The sequence below is a fragment of the Nilaparvata lugens genome, chromosome 5, assembly GCF_014356525.2.
Source record: "Nilaparvata lugens isolate BPH chromosome 5, ASM1435652v1, whole genome shotgun sequence".
Taxonomy (NCBI): domain Eukaryota; kingdom Metazoa; phylum Arthropoda; class Insecta; order Hemiptera; family Delphacidae; genus Nilaparvata; species Nilaparvata lugens.
This window is the reverse complement of record NC_052508.1, coordinates 65,548,122-65,567,624: the sequence shown is the minus strand read 5'-3', so window position 1 is coordinate 65,567,624 and position 19,503 is coordinate 65,548,122. Positions and strand designations below refer to the sequence as shown.

Sequence of the window (19,503 nt, the reverse complement as noted above, 5' to 3'; positions counted from 1 at the left end):
GGGAATTATATTTTCACTGTTCATTGTCACTGTTGCATGCGAATCTAACTTGAATAAGTAAATAATCTTATCATCTTATTCGAGCCCCGCCTCTGGCAATGATTATGAAATTATTTAATGGAATAACAAACACATGAATGGAAGTGGGTTTGAGCGCCGCCCTAATGAATCGACCTATGTCTATCAATAATTAATGAATAAATGAATTGAAAAAGAAAGGAAAATAAGAAAATAGCTTACTTTTCCAAATCTTCGTGAGCAACGGACATGTGATAAGCTTGTTCCAAACTAACGACGCCCTGGAACAATTGCGCTTCCAATGATTGCTGATTATTGTTGTCCTCCAGGCTTTGAAGCAGTGCGCAGACGCAATCCGAGGCCGCTTCATGCAGTTTATTCTCAGACTGCAATCATAGCGACAAATACACGTTTAGTGGCCGGTACATAAATAGCATCATTACATCTCCATCAGAATTGGGCGAGTAAAGATTAAGTTTTCCAATGCTGCAGTAAAAGTACGATTGAAATAGTGAGAACTCTATTTCTCTCATAATAATTGGGACACTGGATGCCAATATATTACTTCTAGTTTAAAATGGATGACTGACTATATAATAAAAAAATTTAACAAACTAAACATACTTGATACATTATAAAATAAGACGTTTTACCTTATGCTACAAAATGAAAATCCACTTGTTTATGGACAACTACACTTACGTGTTTTTTAATAACGTTTGAAGGTCAATTGCTGACCCTTTCACGACAAAAGTAAGCTCAAGTAAGGCTCAACTCACACTTACGCGACTCAGGTCGAGAAGAGACTGCGAATCTAGTCTCTTCTCGACGCAGCATGTGTTTTCAAATGGTGACACTCAGACCAGTCGACTCTAGTCTCCGCGACCTCGCTACTGTGAGACTGAGTCGAGCATCGACTTGACATGTTGGTCGAGCCTCGACTCGACATGTTGGTCGAGCCTCGACTTAGATTGTCTTAGTTCCGTGCATTTTCAATGAAAGTGTGATTATGTTTCATGAAAGTGATGTTTTAGCATTTTAGATAAGACAATAATGGTCGAGCCTCGATTTAAGTTGCATGTGTACCATGCATACTATGTGTACTATCATAGCCACCTCTAATACAAGGCTGCGGCCTACGATATTGCAACGTCGCAGTGTAGACCTAGAATCTAATACATGATTGGTGAAAAAGATTTTTAAAAATACCAGCTGATCTTTTTCACCAATCATGTTTTAGATTCTAGACCTACACTGCGACTTTGCAATATCCTAGGCCGCGTATTAGAGGTGGCTATGGTACTATTCTTCTGCATAGTACCATGCATATTTAATAAAAGTGAGGTTATGTTAGATGAGAGTGATGTTTTATCATTTTAGATAACACAATAATAAGAATCTTATAAGACAATATATTCATAATAATTATTATAAATGTTTTTACATGCTAAGTAGTGACGAATTGGATCTTATATTTTCAATAAAGTAAGGTTAGAAAATGGAGTAGCAACAATGAGCAAGAAAGTCGTAAGGTCGAGAGACTATAGTCTCCTCGACTGGAGACGTACGATTTTAGTCGAGCCAGTATGAGTTGAGCCCAAGACTAAGTGGTACAAATGCATCAACGAGAATTCAGAAACCCGTTGAAATGTATTCAATATTGGGTTTGGGAGTAAAATTTTAGTAAAAAGCTCAACAATTGCAATATTTCAAATAGCAATATTATAGCATTCTATGGAAAACTTACCTGATGATTCGCTAATACGTGGAAAGCGTTTGCTACAACGAGATTATCGGCAATTTCTGGTAACGTAATTCCATGAACAGAGACCCATGATGTGAAACACCGCAAAATTCGCATTTGAATAAGTGTGTTGTCGCCCTGATTTACGAGACAGGCTTTCTGTAAATTCAAATAAATTGAAATATAAGATTCCAACGTTACAAGTTAATAAATTTTCTATAGTGGGGTCCAAGTTATAATGGCAGTGGAGAAAGATAGTGGAACAGTGTTGCTGATTCTTAACCTTACCACTGCCTTCTATAGAAGATAGCTGATACCGGTGTATCTGATGTAAAATTTATTTATTTATAGAATAAGACTGAAATAATCAATTATAAATCAAACTGAGTAATAGAAATATCATTATACAATATAATACCACTAATTTTAGTGAATACAATAATTAAGTTGATTATCAAACTTGAAAAAAACATTTGAGAATGGAGAGAACATTTTTTAACAAAATTTAGGTGAATTTAAGCATGTTCTATAGTGAGGTCCACGTTATGAAAGTGGAGAAAGATAGAGGACCAGGGTTGCCGATTCTTTACCTTGCCACTGCCTTCTATAAAAGATATCTGATACCAGTATAACTGATGTAATAATATATTAACTGTTCATAAACAATTATATTTTACTTGAAAAGGATTTTTTTTCACTGGGATGTTTGTGTACAGGTTTAAAATGTCAAAGGAACAGAGTGTAGAGTTATAAGGTATATCTAAGTCCTTTATTTTTTCAATGAGGTCTGTGCTGTTCTTCAGATGTGTTGGGCTGTCAATGCTAATATGCTGTCTTAGTAGTTTGTGTTGAGTGTTGATGAAGGGCCTAGTGTCCGAAAGCGCTACACTAATGTAAGTAGAAGCTAATAGCTTTTATTTATACAGGGTGTTTCAGAAGTAGTGTCGAGAATTTTAGGGTATTGTACCTGGATGCTAGGAGACTACAAATGTCATATTTGAAGTGTCCAAAACTCAGCGGTTATCCTTATAGCTGCCATTTTGTTTTTTTCACTTAAAAATTTTTATCTCAAGAACGAAATGTTGTATTGATCTGAAATTTGGCATGAATATTTATGCTATAAAGACTCAACTATAAAAAATAAAAAAAAATTTTTCGTTGAAATTTTTCAAAATGGCGGCCATTTTAAATTTTTGATGGCGAATATCTCGAAAACCGTCCATTTTACAGAAAATTTACAAGAGACAAAAAAGTTAGCAAATTTTTTCACGATTCCAATGATACCTGATTTATTAAGATTGGTCAAAGAATAACAGAGAAATTAATTTTTTTCGTACTGCATGCATGACCACTTTTCACCATTTAAAGATCAATATTAATTTTTTTTATAATTTAATGAAAACCGTTCTTATTACAGAAATATACAAGAATAACTTTCCTCCAAATTTTATTTTACATTGAAAAATATTAATTTCACTCAAATCGGTTCACTGATACTAATGCAGCAATTGCTCAAAATGCCGTCCTTCAACTTGATTACACAGTCTGCACCTTTCAATCATGGACCGTCGAACTGCTATAAAATCATTTTCATCATCTTGAATGGCACCTGCTGCAGCAACCACTCTTGCCACAAGGTCTTCTTCGTTTTCTACTGGCGTGCTGTAAACAAGGTCTTTCATATGGCCCCAGAAAAAAAAATCTAAAGGGTTGAGGTCAGGTGAACGTGCGGGCCACGGTACTGGTCCACCCCGCCCAATCCACCGCTGACGATAGGTCATGTTCAGAAAGTCCGTAACAACATTTCCGAAATGAGCAGGGGCACCATCATGTTGAAACCAAATATTATATCTGTTTGCAAGAGGCACATCTTCCAAAAGTTCTGGTAGTATGTCTCTTAAAAAAGTAATGTACGTGGGAGAATTCAGACGATTAGGAAGAATGTATGGTCCAATCACGCGATTACCTAAGATGTGAAACACCGCAAAATTAGCATTTGAATAAGTGTGTTGTCGCCCTGATTCACGAGACAGGCTTTCTGTAAATTCAAATAAATTGAAATATAAGATTCCAACGTTGCAAGTTGATCAATTTTCTACAGTGAGGTCCACGTTATAATGGCAGTGGAGAAAGATAGTAGAACAGCGTTGCTGATTCTTTACCTTGCCACTGCCTTCTATAGAAGATAGCTGATACCGGTATATCTGATGTAAAATAATCCATTAAAATGTAAAATAAATCAAATAGAGTAATAGAAATATTAAAAGTATTCAACCAATCAAGACATAACAGGAATCGGCTTGGGCCATTTCTGGAATGTGGTGGGAAGAATTACCAAGTAGTTGACAATTTCACGTACTTGGGAAGTTGTGTGACCAATTGTAATGAGGAGCAAAAAGAAATTGAAAAACGTATCCTTGCCGCCAATCGCAAATTTTTCTCATTACTGAGCATATTTAAGAATAAAAATGTACACCGGATATGTAAAATGAGGCTCTATAAGAGTATAATAAGAACGGTGGTTTGCTACGGTAGTGAAGCTTGGACTATCACAGCCAGAACAGCAGGTATCTTGGATGTGTTTGAGAGAAAAAAACCTGAGAAGAATTATGGACCGGTTTGCGAGGATGAACAATGGCGCATACGTACGAATGCTGTATTGAAAGAGCTTTATGCAGAGCCCCAATTATCGGCCCACATAAAATTGATGCGCCTCCGATGGGCAGGGCATGTGCAAAGAATGCCTGAAACACGAGTGCCAAGGAAAGTGTTAGTTGGTCAGCCTGGAGGAAGACGACCTGTAGGGAGACCAAGGCAGCGATGGGAGGATAGAGTTCAGAAGGATGCTAATGAAATGTTACAATTGAGGGGATGGAAGAGAGCGGCGTTAGATAAATGGATGGAGGCGTATTTTGGTTGAAGACAGAGCCCGATTTGGGCTGTAGCGCCATTGGAGAGAGAGAGAGAATAGAAATATTATTATACAATATAATATCACTAATTTTAGTGAATTCAATAATTAAGTTAATTATCAAACCTGAAAAATACATTTGAGAATGGAGAGTGCATTTTAGAACAAACTTTAGTTGAATTTAAGCATGTTCTATAGTGAGGTCCACGTTATGACAGTGGAGAAAGATAGAGGACCAGCGTTGCCGATTCTTTGCCTTGTTACTGCCTTCTATAGGAGATATCTGATACCAGTATATCTGATGTAATAATAATATATCAACTGTTCATAAACAATTATATTTTAATTGTAAAGAAAATATATTCTTCAATGATTGAACGATAAACTTTATAATTGAATTGAATTATTTTTATAACGAATACTATTTATACATTGTTAAAAAAAATACGGCAACATTACGGAGCTAGAAAAGGATAGCGCTATCTGCTTTGTGGAATGATAGACAAGGATAGCAACACCAATGTTGATAAAATAATGCCATTATAACGTGGATCTCACAGTAGAAAGTGAAAGATTTACTCAAGTGTAGATGTAATGTGAAAAAAATGCAAGTATTTTTGAATCGAAAGAGACAATCCAAAGAAAGTAACAGTATTGGAGTAAGAGGGTAGTGGCGCACTCAGTGACAGTGAAAATATGATTCCTACGAGTTCTAATCGGACTATTCCCACACAGCCCAGCTAAGTGAGTACAAGTAATAACATTATAACTTATGGAAATTATATTTTCACTGGTGTGAGCAAATCCAGCTCAACTCTTTTAGTTTCAGAGCGGGATGCACAGATCGATTGAAAATAGATATAACTGTGAAAATAACTGGATAAATGTTTGCATTATTATCCTATTATATTAAGCAAGCAATTTCTGTATATATTTATTTATCCGCGTATTTATTTATGTCCAACCGATCTCTAAAACGGCTCTAACGATTTTCTACTGGCGTGCTGTAAACAAGGTCTTTCATATGGCCCCAGAAAAAAAAATCTAAAGGTTGAGGTCAGGTGAACGTGCGGGCCACGGTACTGGTCCACCCCGCCCAATCCACCGCTGACGATAGGTCATGTTCAGAAAGTCCGTAACAACATTTCCGAAATGAGCAGGGGCACCATCATGTTGAAACCAAATATTATATCTGTTTGCAAGAGGCACATCTTCCAAAAGTTCTGGTAGTATGTCTCTTAAAAAAGTAATGTACGTGGGAGAATTCAGACGATTAGGAAGAATGTATGGTCCAATCACGCGATTACCTAAGATACCCGTCCAAACATTCAGCGAAAATCTATGCTGATAACCACGCACTTTGACCTCATGAGGATTGTCTAAGGCCCAGACGTGACTGTTGCGAGAGTTGAAGATTCCTTCTCTTGTAAAGCTGGACTCATCGGTAAATAACACATTTTCTAGAAAATTTGGTTGGATAATGTCTTGCTGAAGAAACCAACGGGCACAGTTTACTCTTGGCTCATAGTCGCGTTCAACCAATGAGTGAACTTTTTGAAAGCGGAAGGGGTGAAGTCTTCCCTTGTTTAGTACACGCCACACAGAAGAAGCACTTGAATTGATTTGCTTTGCAACTGCTCTCGTACTCGTTCTAGGATTGAAATCGAATTTCTGCAATACTTCCTCTTCAAAAGCAACATTTCGAACTGCTCGAGGCCTACCAGCAATTACCCTGTTCCGTTCAAATGAACCAACTTCTCTCAGCCGATTGTGAGTTCTTGTGAACACCTTGTCAGAAGGGAGACGGCGGTTTGGAAATGCAGCTGCATACATTCTTCTTGCTTCGGTCGCATTGCCAGAGCTGCTCCATACATGAAGTGAATATCGGTGTACTCCAGCGAACTAAATTCCATTACAATAATTAAAAATTTGTGTAGAAGCAACGTAAGAAAATATTGAAACTGGAAATTTAAGATAGAAATAAGACCTAGGAAACGTGAGACTAAGAAATAGGAAGCACTACATCTGGTTCTTTACTTTTAATGAAACAACAATACTTTTACAAGACAAACATTATCATCTGAAAACCATCGTAAACCATCGAAAAAAATTAATTTCTCTGTTATTCTTTGACCAATCTTAATAAATCAGGTATCATTGGAATCGTGAAAAAATTTGCTAACTTTTTTGTCTCTTGTAAATTTTCTGTAAAATGGACGGTTTTCGAGATATTCGCCATCAAAAATTTAAAATGGCCGCCTTTTGGAAAATTTCAACGAAAAAATTTTTTTTTATTTTTTATAGTCGAGTCTTTATAGCATAAATATTCATGCCAAATTTCAGATCAATACAACATTTCGTTCTTGAGATAAAAATTTTTAAGTGAAAAAAACAAAATGGCAGCTATAAGGATAACCGCTGAGTTTTGGACACTTCAAATATGACATTTGTAGTCTCCTAGCATCCAGGTACAATACCCTAAAATTCTCGACACTACTTCTGAAACACCCTGTATAAATACCTAACTGCTATGTCGTAATTAATTGTTCAAAAATGAAATATAACTGTTTAAAATTGGGTCATTCTTTTTGAAACTCCAGTTATTTTCACTGTTCATTGTCACTGTTATGAGCGAATCCAGCTCAACTCTTTTAGTTTCAGAGCGGGATGAACAGATCGATTGAAAATAGATATAACTGTGAAAATAAATGGATAAATATTAGAACTATTATTTAGTATAGAAGAGAGGAAAATTGACTGAAACTTACCAAGTAGTCAGATACAGGAGTAACACATGTTCTCAATTCCTGTAGGATATCATGTCTGCGATTCGATCCTAGTCTAAGAGTTCGAGAGTTCACCTCCTCGGGTAGTACGGTCAATATTTCTAGTAAGGGGAGGAGATTTGTCAATCCAAATTTGTTTATCAAATCTAATACTGGTTTCTGCCAGGAGGTCATTTGTAGAACCAGGTCAGCCAACGCCACACATAACTGCAACAATAGGTATTCGCTCAACAAAAGTACATTCTCGAATTTGACACTTGAAAATATGTCATCCTGCAAGTAAATCAACTATGGGCCGCCGGTTACCGAATCGGGATTTAGCTAAGTTCTGGACTTTAAACAGCTGTAGTCTGAAACGGGGCGTAGTCGCAGTAAAACGACTAACGATAAATTTAATTTTAATTTAAAATTAATTTAAATTTGATTTAACCTAATATTTTAAATTAAATTTCGAAAAACTAGAAAACTGAGCACAGAATAAAATAAAGAGAAAATAGTGTAAAGTTTCAGTTATTTTGAATTATTTAGTAATGTTTCATTTCGTCAAGGAAAATTATTATCCAATTATAGAAATGAGAAAATAAAGATTATAATAAAAACTGCGACCACGCCCCGTCTCGGAAAGCCAATTTTCTGACTGCAGCTGTTCAAAGTCTAAAACTTAGCTGAATCCCGAGCTCGGAAACCGGCCCTCGAAAGCGTTGTTTCAACGTGAATTCAAACTACAGTAGGCTACGTATGAGGTCTATAGAAAATTTCAGGTCAGATCTGCTCGGTAATCTATTATTCAAGAGAAAGCTATATTTTTTGTCACACAACAAAAGTGGTTATACAACATAATAATTGATATGCCATCTCATTTATCTATTTTCTGTATAGGGCTACTTGTAATATAAATATAAAGAAAAATAAAAATCTCAGTACCCTTTTTGAAATATTTTATCACAACATGAAAATGGCATAAATGTCCGAAACATGTGATAAAATATTTCAAAAAGGGTACTGAGATTTTTATTTTTCTTTATATTTATAATAATTGATAATTTGAAATTATGAGGAAATCCAAGAAATATAATGAAGAAAATGCTTTCTATCTTTGTGTTGTTGTGATGGTGATATTTCTACTTGGTAAAATTTATTTATTCAAGAAAATGTTACTTTAGGTCTCAATTTCTGACAGTTAGATTCAGTGGTGGACTTGACCAGGTTCCAAGCTGTCTTACATAATTTATTAGAGTGAAAAGTAAATTCGTATGTCTTTTGTTGGAGGAGAGTCCCTTGCGGGAAGGTCCCACCGCCTGAAATATATAATTTGAGCCGTCAATGGGACTTACGACTGTCATACTTCAGCCGGGACCGACAATTGAACGTGCCCATCCGATAACACGGGAGTGATCTGGTTAAAAAACTTTTGGTTGTGAGAGGGTTCGAACCCGGGATCTCTATGCTGCTACGCAAGTTCTCTATCCACTAGACCACGGATCACTCCATTTATTAGAGTAATTGCAGTGAATTGATGTGTGAGAAAATATGTGTCATACCTGAGTAACAATGACTGAACTTGTTGATTCAGTAACTTTGGAAATGTGTTCCAGAAGTGAGTCACGTAACGATCCATGAGATTCGAGTGGAAGTTCATGGAATGAGTATTGAATCTTGGTGCGCATTGTTTGCGCAGCAAAATAGCACGACTCGACATCTCCCTGTCTGTGCAATAGTTCATCTGCTATTTTCCAAGCACAAACCTGAAAAATCAGTACGTATGTTTTGTTATTTACACGTTTGTAGTCAGTATAACCATAGATAAAATATAGAATAAGAAGATATCCCTTTGTATAGGATATGTACTAAAGTTAAAGAACATTGCTGTCGACTACTGTCTGTTATTAGTGTTTTGTTGGGGAGAAAGTGTAAGAACGGCACAGTATGAGAAACTAACAGCATCACATAACTTCACCAAAAACAACTACTAGGAATATCGGCTTGAAATTTGAAACATAACGGTCTTTTACCATCGGATAAATTCTCTTATGCTATCTTTTCTCTATGACACAACATAATATATAGAGCCTGGATAACAAATATTTGTTTTTGCAAATTAAGTAAATCGTCAGGAAATCAAAAAAAATTAAAAATTTAATAAAATCTCTCTTGTAAGCTTCATAGAAATACCATAATTTCATGTTAATGGAATGGATGTAGAGACAGGTACCATGATACCATGGTAGAGACAGGTATAGCTACCATGGTGGAGACAGGTATAGCTACGATGGTAGAGACAGGTATAGATACCATGAGTGTAGGAGGAAAGTAGATTTTCATCAACCAAAATTACAATAATTTTGAAGTGCCAAGGATTGAGTTAACTTAACATGTTTATAGTTATGTCTGACTACAGTACACATACATGTCCAGAGATCTGAATTGACTGTAACTGCTGGACCTGGCTTGGTTCTTGTCGTAGAAGATGACATTATGAATTATTTATTTATTCATTTATTTATACATTGATACATACAATATCATTCTCAATTATGAATGATTGGAAAAGGAACAACAGGCTTAAAGCCCAAAACTGTTCATTTCCCAAATTTAAATAGAAATTGTGCAAAAATAGGTTTATTATTTTATATTAAATTATGTCAAGAAACACTGATTCACGTTTGGTAACGTGACATTAGATTAAACTTGATTTTTTCGGATGGAGGGCTGAGTCTTATTTTACTTTTATAACTTATTTTATACAGACTACAGAATCTGAATGTGGTGAGGACTGCTCCACGTACACCATAATAATTGGCTGGTTCTAGAGGAGAACGTTGTGTGACAAACTCAAAGTCCTAGCTCATGTATTATACAAAATTCTTCTTTTTCTTTTGTGTGAATTTGTTTTACTTTCTGTTCTGACTGCCCATTTTTGTGGACTTGTTGGTTTTTTTCTTGACGTGTTATCTTATGGACATACCCTGGCGGCATGTCAGTGTTATGAACAGAACCATTATTATTATTCAGTTTATCAGTAATGTTAGGTTATTATTGAATATAGTGCTACATTCGATATTTCCAATATCTATAAAATGGACACTACATACAACTGTCTCCTAAATAATAATTAAATAATTATGTAAATGATAAGGAAATATTATCAAAGATGACTAATTCATGACAATAATACTGACTATAAGCAAGTAGGTTATCTATGACTACGGTATATTGAGTATAACAGCCTAACCTATGATTTTAATATCATAAATTGTTGTTTATCAATAAAGAGTTGTTACCGTACCAAAACAATTTATAAAAAATTATTTTTTAGGCAATCATAACAAAAAAGTAAGGTATTTAAATTATAACTAAATAAACCCAATCCAAAGTTCAACAGAAAATCAACACCACATCTAGCACATGTCTAATTGAGTATAATATACACACAGTTTCCTTTCAATTATACATTATTTTTATTGATGATGATACTAAGAATAAATTTAAGATAAAAAGACTTACCGATTTTTGAAGTTCTCCAAGCCACAAAGATGCTTTTTCTTTTTCAGTAGTATCTGGATTGTGATACAAGGTATGAACTGCTTGGTAAACAGTTTCTATGCTAGGGATGTTTTCCATTACGGATAAAAATATAATTATCTCTACTTCATTAAAGAAACAAAGATTATTAATTGAGGATAGACTCCTCAATTAAGTTCAATTATTAAGTTATGCCGGGAAATTAGATTTTAATTAACCAACTCCATGTTGATTGAATCTGTTTGTCGTAAACAGGTTTGCCATCTGTGATCTGTCTAGTCCCACTGAAAAGTAAAAACTAAAGTCACCCTCCCGATTTAATATATGTTTGCAAATCAAGAAAGATTATATTTACTTGTTAAAAAATCAATAAAATTTGTTTCATGAATGATAAATATGAATCACTGAGTCCGTGTAATTATTGTCTTCTATATTTTTCAAGATTTTTTTATTTATTCGAGAAGTCTAAGTGGGTTGACGACAAACTGGGTCATTACTGAGCAGCATTCAAATCAGTGCGGGAAATTCAAAAATATAAAAATCTTGCTCGACAATCTTGGATTGAGAAATAACATTTAAATTCATTCTGTCAGAAATACTGTATATATATCTTGCTGAGAAACATGTAGCAAGGACTAATACTAACAGGTATCTAAATTACACAACCTTTGCAAAGCTAATGACAGTCACAAGTCGTACAGGTTTTAATAATTGCATTCAGAAAAAAAACATGTTAATTTTATAAAAAAGAGGAACTTTTTACAGTTTCCTTTAAAGTTTACTGTGACCAGCTCACATACAATGTACAAAGGATGCTACTCACAAGATATATGGTAGCTTATTACTGCCACCACACACACCATAGAATAATCTGTAGAAACAATACGGTACCGGTACCAATTTTATCCATTTTATGGCCTCGGGCTGTGGTGTCTATTAAATAAATCGGTGTTGAGTGAAGAGATTGCCTGACTTGTTCATTTGCTGTCTTTGCTTAATACACTCAAAATACCTCACTTGACCGTGGTTCAATTTAACAGACGTAGGTATAAAATTTTGTATTCATGGCGAGGTGTCCTCTACCATAACTAAAACAGCCAACACACAGGGACAATAGTAGCTGCCTGGAGAACGCAGAATAAGACAAATGTCCAGAACTAGAATGTGCATGACATCTCCAATTCCGCATACCCGCGAGGCAGCTAGTGGAAGCTACTATATTGTCTCTGTGTGCAGGCTGCACAAGATCAGAAAACCCCAACAACAGGATTATCTCCTGCAAAGATGATGACCCGTTAAAGAAAAGTATGTATCTTAAATTAAAACGTGATTGAATGACGGAATCTAACAAAACCAATAATGAGAAAAGCGTACGATGTCATGAATCATCGGTTTAAATTAATTGACGTACGTGCAACCAAGCTAAAGGTAGCCAATGCCCATTGACAAGTTATAGAATTAGGCCCAGGCCACATTAAGCGTTTTTCAGGCGACAATACTATCAGTCAATCGGAGAGATTCCGGCCCTGCCGACTCTTAATACGGTCTGACCCTTATCAATTGGCTTTGTGGTCAATAGGGTGGTCATGATGATCTGTCAATAAGTTTAGATCCATGCGCCAGCTACTGCCGTTGTAAGGTTTACCACTTTAAAAGCCGAACTCCTCTAAATACAATATTGTTTGGTTTATCCTACAGTATTTCAAAAATGAGGAAGTGTAACTACCGTTTAGGTCTCTCTAGGTAATAATGGAAACATTTTCTGATGTCTATTTAAAAGTTAATAACTGTAAAATGTTGAGATAAATGACAAAATTATATATTCACTATATGCTAGGTAGCCGGAATTTACCAAAAGGTTGATGATCTCAACCTGGAAGCATTTTGTATCTGAAAAAAGGTTCACTACCTAGTAAATAAATATTAATTTGAATTATTTTCAACACTTGAGGTCTTCTGTGTCAGATTTAAACCAACTTCTAATTTTTGATACATCATTAAATTTCCACGAATGAGGAGGTATTCCAGAAGGCGTTTAAAATACGGCTTAATTTCACAATTTCGTCAATTACTGTTCTAAATCTATGACCATTGATAAGAGCAGGAAAGCTGTGAACGAGACATTATATATCAACTGCCTAAAAATAAAGAAGCATTGAGTTGAAAATACTTTTATTCAACTATGAACCAAAATAAAATGCAGAAAAGTGAATTGCACACCGAAATACATCGACTCTTTAACAATATCCACCTTCATCGCTCATAAAAGAATGAATAATCGGTTAAACGCAGTAATTAGGAGTAAAGTAGAGTGTAAATAAGACTTCTGTTGACCGGATTTTTCCAGAATATTTTATAAGTTGATGACATGTATTTATGCGATAATAAATTCTCTATAACTGAATTACTGATGTTTAAATTAATGTGACTATCGGAATTGAATAATTATTCTCCCTCGATATAATTTGTAATAATATTATTTTAGAAACATCCACACTACATTTACACTATTAAATGAATTACACAGCTCATATTTGTCATTATAACGTTTTTTATAAATGAATTTCAAAAAAAGAAAGAGTTCACAATTTCATAATACATATATAAAAATATATACGAGTTACAGGGAGAGAATATTAAACACATTAAACTTTATTCGTAATACACATCATCAGAGGAAATAATGTTTAAAGATAGCTAGTTCGAAGGTTATCTAACTGCAAACAGGCTATGACAATATTAAGATCACTCTCACAGAGTGTGAAAACAATTTCATCAAACAAAATACTTCATCGCTTGATCATTTCAAGGAAGATTAAATTGAGAAGAAATTGAAAGTTAGGAGAGTAGTGTACAAATATAAGTTATTCTGTCATTCATGAAATCATATTAAAGGGTCATAAATGATGAAGAATGTTGCCAGGTGGCTCACAAGCGAGATTGAGGGTTTAGAGCCTCAATGATGCTGGAGAGATGGTACTGTTACCAGGAGCCACTGACAGTTCCCCCCCTCCTTGACCTGTCTCTCGTTTCGGACTCTGAAATTCAATTGCAAACAATTAGATAGAAAAAATGAAGATCTTCAAGATATTTTAATAAAGATACTCACTCCCAGCGGACAGGGTTTCCTTGCTGGGTAGCCGCCATAGGAATATAATTGAAAGGAGAAATATTTCAATAAACTTAATAATAGTATATTCAAGTTTTGAGTTTTGGCATTGCTTGTATTATTATTCATGTTTTATTTTGGATCTTACTTCTAATTGATTTGAAATCTAGGTTATATCATAGAGAAACAATAGCGTAAGTAGATATCCCATGGTATAGGGCGTTTATGTCGCAACTTTCACTGTTATCTCAAGCCGATTACTGTAGATTTTTACTGTTTTGGCCGGGTGAGAGTGTATGAATGGCACAATATGAGAGACTGCCAGCGTCACATAGCTTTATGGGAAAGAACTACGTGGACTATCGGCTTGAGATAACAGAAAAAGTTACGACATTAACACCCTATACCATGGGATATCTACTTATGCTATTGTTTCTCTATGGTTATATGCTTCTTTTATTGAAATTTATATATTGTTTTGTTCAAATGACAAATAAATTGATTTGATTTGAGGAAAAAAAAACAATAAATAATACGGGGTAATGAAATAATCTTGTGTTTAACAAAAATGAAGCGACTATTATAGTGAAGTTTATATATTATAATGGCAGCAGAGAAAGAAAGGAGAACAGCGATGCCGATCTCTGCCTTGCCTGTTTTCTATAGAGGATAGCTGATACCGGTTTATCTGATGGAATATTAACGGATCATTCTTGTTAATTATCAATAATTATTTTTTATTCGTCAATACAATAAATTCTTTAATCATTTAATAACGATTTTTCATAATTGAGATTGAATATTTTGTCAATTATGCTCCTACATTGTTGAAAAACGAGTTTAAAGATGGTCTGGCAACGTTGCAGAGGTCGTAAAGGATAGCGCCATCTGTTTTGTCAAATGATAAACAAGGATAACAACACACATGTTAATCAAATACTGCCGTTATAACGTGGACCTCAACTTAGTTGGCTTACTTATAAAATCTTCAAACTGGAAAGCGCAAGAAAACGGGAGATTTTGATGTTACAGTTTGCAGCACTGCAAAGTCGGCAGTTGTTCAAAATTTTGCACAGTTGATGTAAAGTAACACATTGCCATTAGTAATCATAGATCATTGGACTGGTGTGGAGCGTGCCAAAAACTTTGATAGCATTTTATAAAAATGGAGAAAACATTTTGTCAGAATTTAAAATTCAAATTAATTTTATGACGTGTCCTTGTGGAGATATGACAAGGTGCACCGCAAACGTCCAGCAACAGTTCATACACTGAAGCAGAACATTGAAAAGAAAAACAGTGTCATTACATCAAATACGTTTAGTTTTCTATACTATCATCCCAGAATTTTCATAAGAGAATGTGAACGCTAAATGAGAGTAAGTACTAATATATCTAATATCATTTTAAAAAAGTAGGTACTTGGAGAGACGCTTTTGGAAACTTGATTATATAGTGACTTCCACGTTTTAACAATTTGGACCTAAATTCAAGAGTGAATGAAACAAAACCTTCTTTTTGAACATAATATATGAATCGAAATCCGGCGAAGGAACAGTTTTGGGCTGTGCCTGTTGGTCCTTCTCCAGTCATTTTAACGATTTGTGTTTTGTGTATCGTTGAATAGATAACTAAATAAATAAATAATGACAGTATTCATCAATTAACAATGGTGTTCCTATCATTGTCTCTCATTTGACAAAGCAGATAGCGATATACATTTCTAGCTCCGCAAAGTTGCCAGATAGTTTTTTCAACAATGAAAAACTACAATTCCTTAACAAAATATTCCATCTCAATTATGAATATGTATTATTTAGTCATTGAAAAATCCATTTTCATGACGAATAAAATATGATTGATTATTTGTAACAAGAATGAACAGTTTATATTACATAAGATATAACGGTATTAGCTATTATCAATAATAGAAGGCAGTGGCTGCCTTCAAAGGTCGGCAACATTGTTGCACTATCTTTCTCAATTATCATCATAACGTAGACCTCACTACAGGAACATAAATTACCATTGAATTGAAAAATTCCATTTCGTTTATAATTTGCTAGTTTTAATAATTCATTTATGAAAATGACATTACTTCAAATTTTCCGTTTTCTTGTGCCACACGGAATAATACACAACTTGCAAAACTGATGACAGTCACTATAAACGTTGTACTCGACCAAATTCAAAGCAGCTCAAAGTGAAGCTTTGCATTGTTGCTTCAAACAAGTACTCATAAATTTTCGTCTCAATTCTCCTGAAATTGATAAAATTTGGACAGTAAGTTGAGCGAATAACAAAAGCTGAAAAAACAGGCTCTATTGTATCAGTCATTTGGAAGAAGAGATCGCGGACGTCCCAGGTTGATTTGGAAGCAGAGGTTCAAAAAAGACAGTAATAACTGAAAGGGAGAAGTATTAGATGATTTAGAAAATAGTAAAGTTGACGTAAATTCACTGCGCCTGGCCGTGGGTTCAAATCCCGCTCGGGTAATAGATTTGATCATCTCAATTATTACTCAGACACAAGCAAAAGCTTAAGGGGACAGCATACAGCAAAAAATTTAAAGAAAACTAGCGTTGACATAAAAAATAAAGGCCCGGTTGCACAACAGCCGGTTAAATTTTAAACGTGATTAATTTCACGAGAACCAATCAGACAAGGCGTTTTTGAAAAGACGGTTAAATTTCAACCGTGATTAATTTCAACGGTTAAAATTTAACCGGCTGTTGTGCAACCGGCACAAAGTGTTGTTTTACGGATCAAATTAATTAGAATCAACTCACTTTTACATGGATTTGGTTTTTCAACATAGCCGCTCGTAGGATAAGCATACGGGTTCTTCGTTGATATTCTTTCCCTACTGTTATCGATTTTTCGAATGTTGTGCTGCGTTGATCGACATCCTTTGCGTACAATATCTGAAAAAATCATCAATAGTCAATACAAAGATTTGCAGAAAAACATGAGACAATACTACATCAACATAGGTGAATCCAGCTACTCAACGTATATGGATTGAGAAGAGGAAGCAATCCAGCTAGCTACTCAACCTATATGGATTGAGAAGACTTCAACGCAGAGTGCCGCACCAATTACTTACTAATAGCCTATTAATAAACATGAGCACACATAGCGAAAATCTTCGCCTTGACAACAAATAAAAAAGTCATTCTATAATCACGAAATAGGCTAAACTTGCGAATAACACATTTAGTATAAAATTTACGGAAAATTAGGTTGAAGAATGATGTGATACATTGAAGCATGATGATGAGTACAGTTAGATCATTAAAATAAAGCTCAATGTAAACTAAAATTGATAATGGTTATTAAAAAAAATATTGATTAATGTCATGTAATCTAACCAATAAATACCCCATCCTTAGGGTGTGATCACATTGACTGCGTATATGTGCAAGTGTACGTCAGATGATGCATGAAAAAAACATAATAATATACTAATTTGGCGAAACCAGCAAAACTACAGTTTGAGTGCCGGTGACGAATACCAAAACAGAAAACGATACTATTACTTCCAATAGAAAAACTTCTATTCAACATGGTAAGCTAAACTATAATATTATAACTATACAATTCAATCAAGGTGAAAGTGGGGAAAACACATATTTATACTGTATGTAAGTCTGATGGCAATACTAGAAAAAAAATCAAATTGTGTTGTGAATTAGGTGAAAACATTTTTGTTTATTAATCCAATCTATTATTTTTTTATTACTTGATTTAGTGATGCTATCTATAATTAAATTTTCGGGTAACAGGTTGATCAATTTATTTACTACATAGGGGAACTGTCTACGGCATACTATTAGGTCTGTCCTGGAAACACGGTAGTTTGATGGCGATCTGAAATTGTAAGCTGGAATGTATGGAGTGAATGTATTTTTGGATCTATTGATATTAAGTATTAATTTTTATATAGAGTTGTCTCACGGTCATAACTGGGAATTCTTCATAAAGTAAGTGATATCACTTGAAAATGGCATAAATGACCGAAACATGTTGTGATAAAATATTTTAAAAAAAGGGTACTGAGATTTTTATTTTCTTTATATTTATATTACAAGTAGCCCTATACAGGAAAGAGATAAATAAGTGACTGTGATATCGTCTCGGCTTTTGGAGAGCAGCTTTTAGTATGTGCCTCTGAATCACCCCTATTTTATTGAAATGAGTGTCAAAGGCACCCCCAAACCCTTATACCATACTGAAATATGGATTGGGCATAAGCTGAATAGACTAACTAGTTAGACTAATAGACTGAATAGACTAATAGATTAACATCAATAACTTTAAATCTCCAACACTACTCTGTAGAATTTATAAACAATATATCCCATTTTTTTTACACATATCAATATGTGCATTCCACTTCGATCTATTGAAAAACCTAGATATTTAACTTCTCTCACGTTTATCAGTGATTGACATATACAGTCCCTAACAACAAAATCTGAGTTTGACGGACTACTCCTCACAGTCAAACACTACTACTCCTCACTTTAGCACAGTCAAACAAAATCAAATTAGGCGAAAAACAGAATCTGGAAAGAGCCATTGAAACACTTTGTGATTTTCATGCAGCTTCTCACACTGAACGCAACCAGCAAGTGCAATCGTTCATTGTGAGTTTTCCTATTGCTGTTTCCAGATTTTGTATCTCACCTGCATGCTTGGTCATGCAAAAACAAGCTTGCACTTGCACATAAACGCATCCAATCACACCCTTATTTGCATCATTCGAATTACATAGATGCCACATCATACAAGTACAATATAGCCGATTTCAATAAACTCCTTAATCTATCAATTAAACTAAAGAAGTGAATCAAACAATTTTTTGGCTAAAAAGGTAGGAGGAGCTTTCAATAAAGCGTTCTTTATAGAACAAAATAGTATTATTTTATATAAATAGTGTGATTTCATAACCTAATAATACTTTGGACAACATTAAATTTTCAGCAAAATTTGGGAGAGAAATGGTTCAGGCTCAGCCTATTATTTAAATATTAATGGTATTTGAAGTGAGTGTACCTTATTGTGGGAGTCAATTCTTGCTTGTATTTGCCCATCCAGAATGAGTTGCATGAGTTCATCTTCAAGCGCAGAAACGGATGTGTTTAGAGCTTCTGCCATTTTTCGCATGTCAGCTGACAGGTACGGACTAGCAATACATAAGAAATAAGCACAATTAAACACATCATAAAGTGATATACTAATATTTAATTAGTTCTATCAAAAGTGATAGTGTTTACACAACCAACTAAAGGTTTCATGAATAGGACCCCAAATGACACAGAATAAACACACTATCACGTTGTCCGAATAAAAGTTTTTCCATTGCAATAGAGAGTATAGTTTCATAGCAGTAACTGGGAGTATATGTCAA

General features: G+C 34.6%; 2 protein-coding genes across 2 annotated transcripts in view; both read right to left on the bottom strand.

Annotated features, from left to right (window-relative positions):
- The window catches only part of LOC111043650 (transportin-3), a 55,756-nt gene extending 44,484 nt beyond the window's left edge, over positions 1 to 11,272 (bottom strand). The window contains exons 1-5 of the mRNA XM_039429063.1: positions 10,964 to 11,272; positions 9,001 to 9,204; positions 7,442 to 7,666; positions 1,766 to 1,921; positions 241 to 404 (exon numbers count right to left, since the gene is read on the bottom strand). Coding sequence (XP_039284997.1) covers positions 241 to 404; positions 1,766 to 1,921; positions 7,442 to 7,666; positions 9,001 to 9,204; positions 10,964 to 11,080 — 866 coding nt within the window. The 5' untranslated portion in view covers positions 11,081 to 11,272. The remainder of the gene's footprint in view (positions 1 to 240; positions 405 to 1,765; positions 1,922 to 7,441; positions 7,667 to 9,000; positions 9,205 to 10,963) is intronic.
- Positions 11,273 to 13,319: 2,047 nt separating this feature from the next.
- Positions 13,320 to 19,503, bottom strand: part of LOC111043653 (COP9 signalosome complex subunit 1) — a 28,957-nt gene continuing 22,773 nt past the window's right edge. The window contains 3 exon segments of the mRNA XM_039429062.1: positions 13,320 to 14,019; positions 16,880 to 17,014; positions 19,149 to 19,278. Coding sequence (XP_039284996.1) covers positions 13,930 to 14,019; positions 16,880 to 17,014; positions 19,149 to 19,278 — 355 coding nt within the window. The 3' untranslated portion in view covers positions 13,320 to 13,929.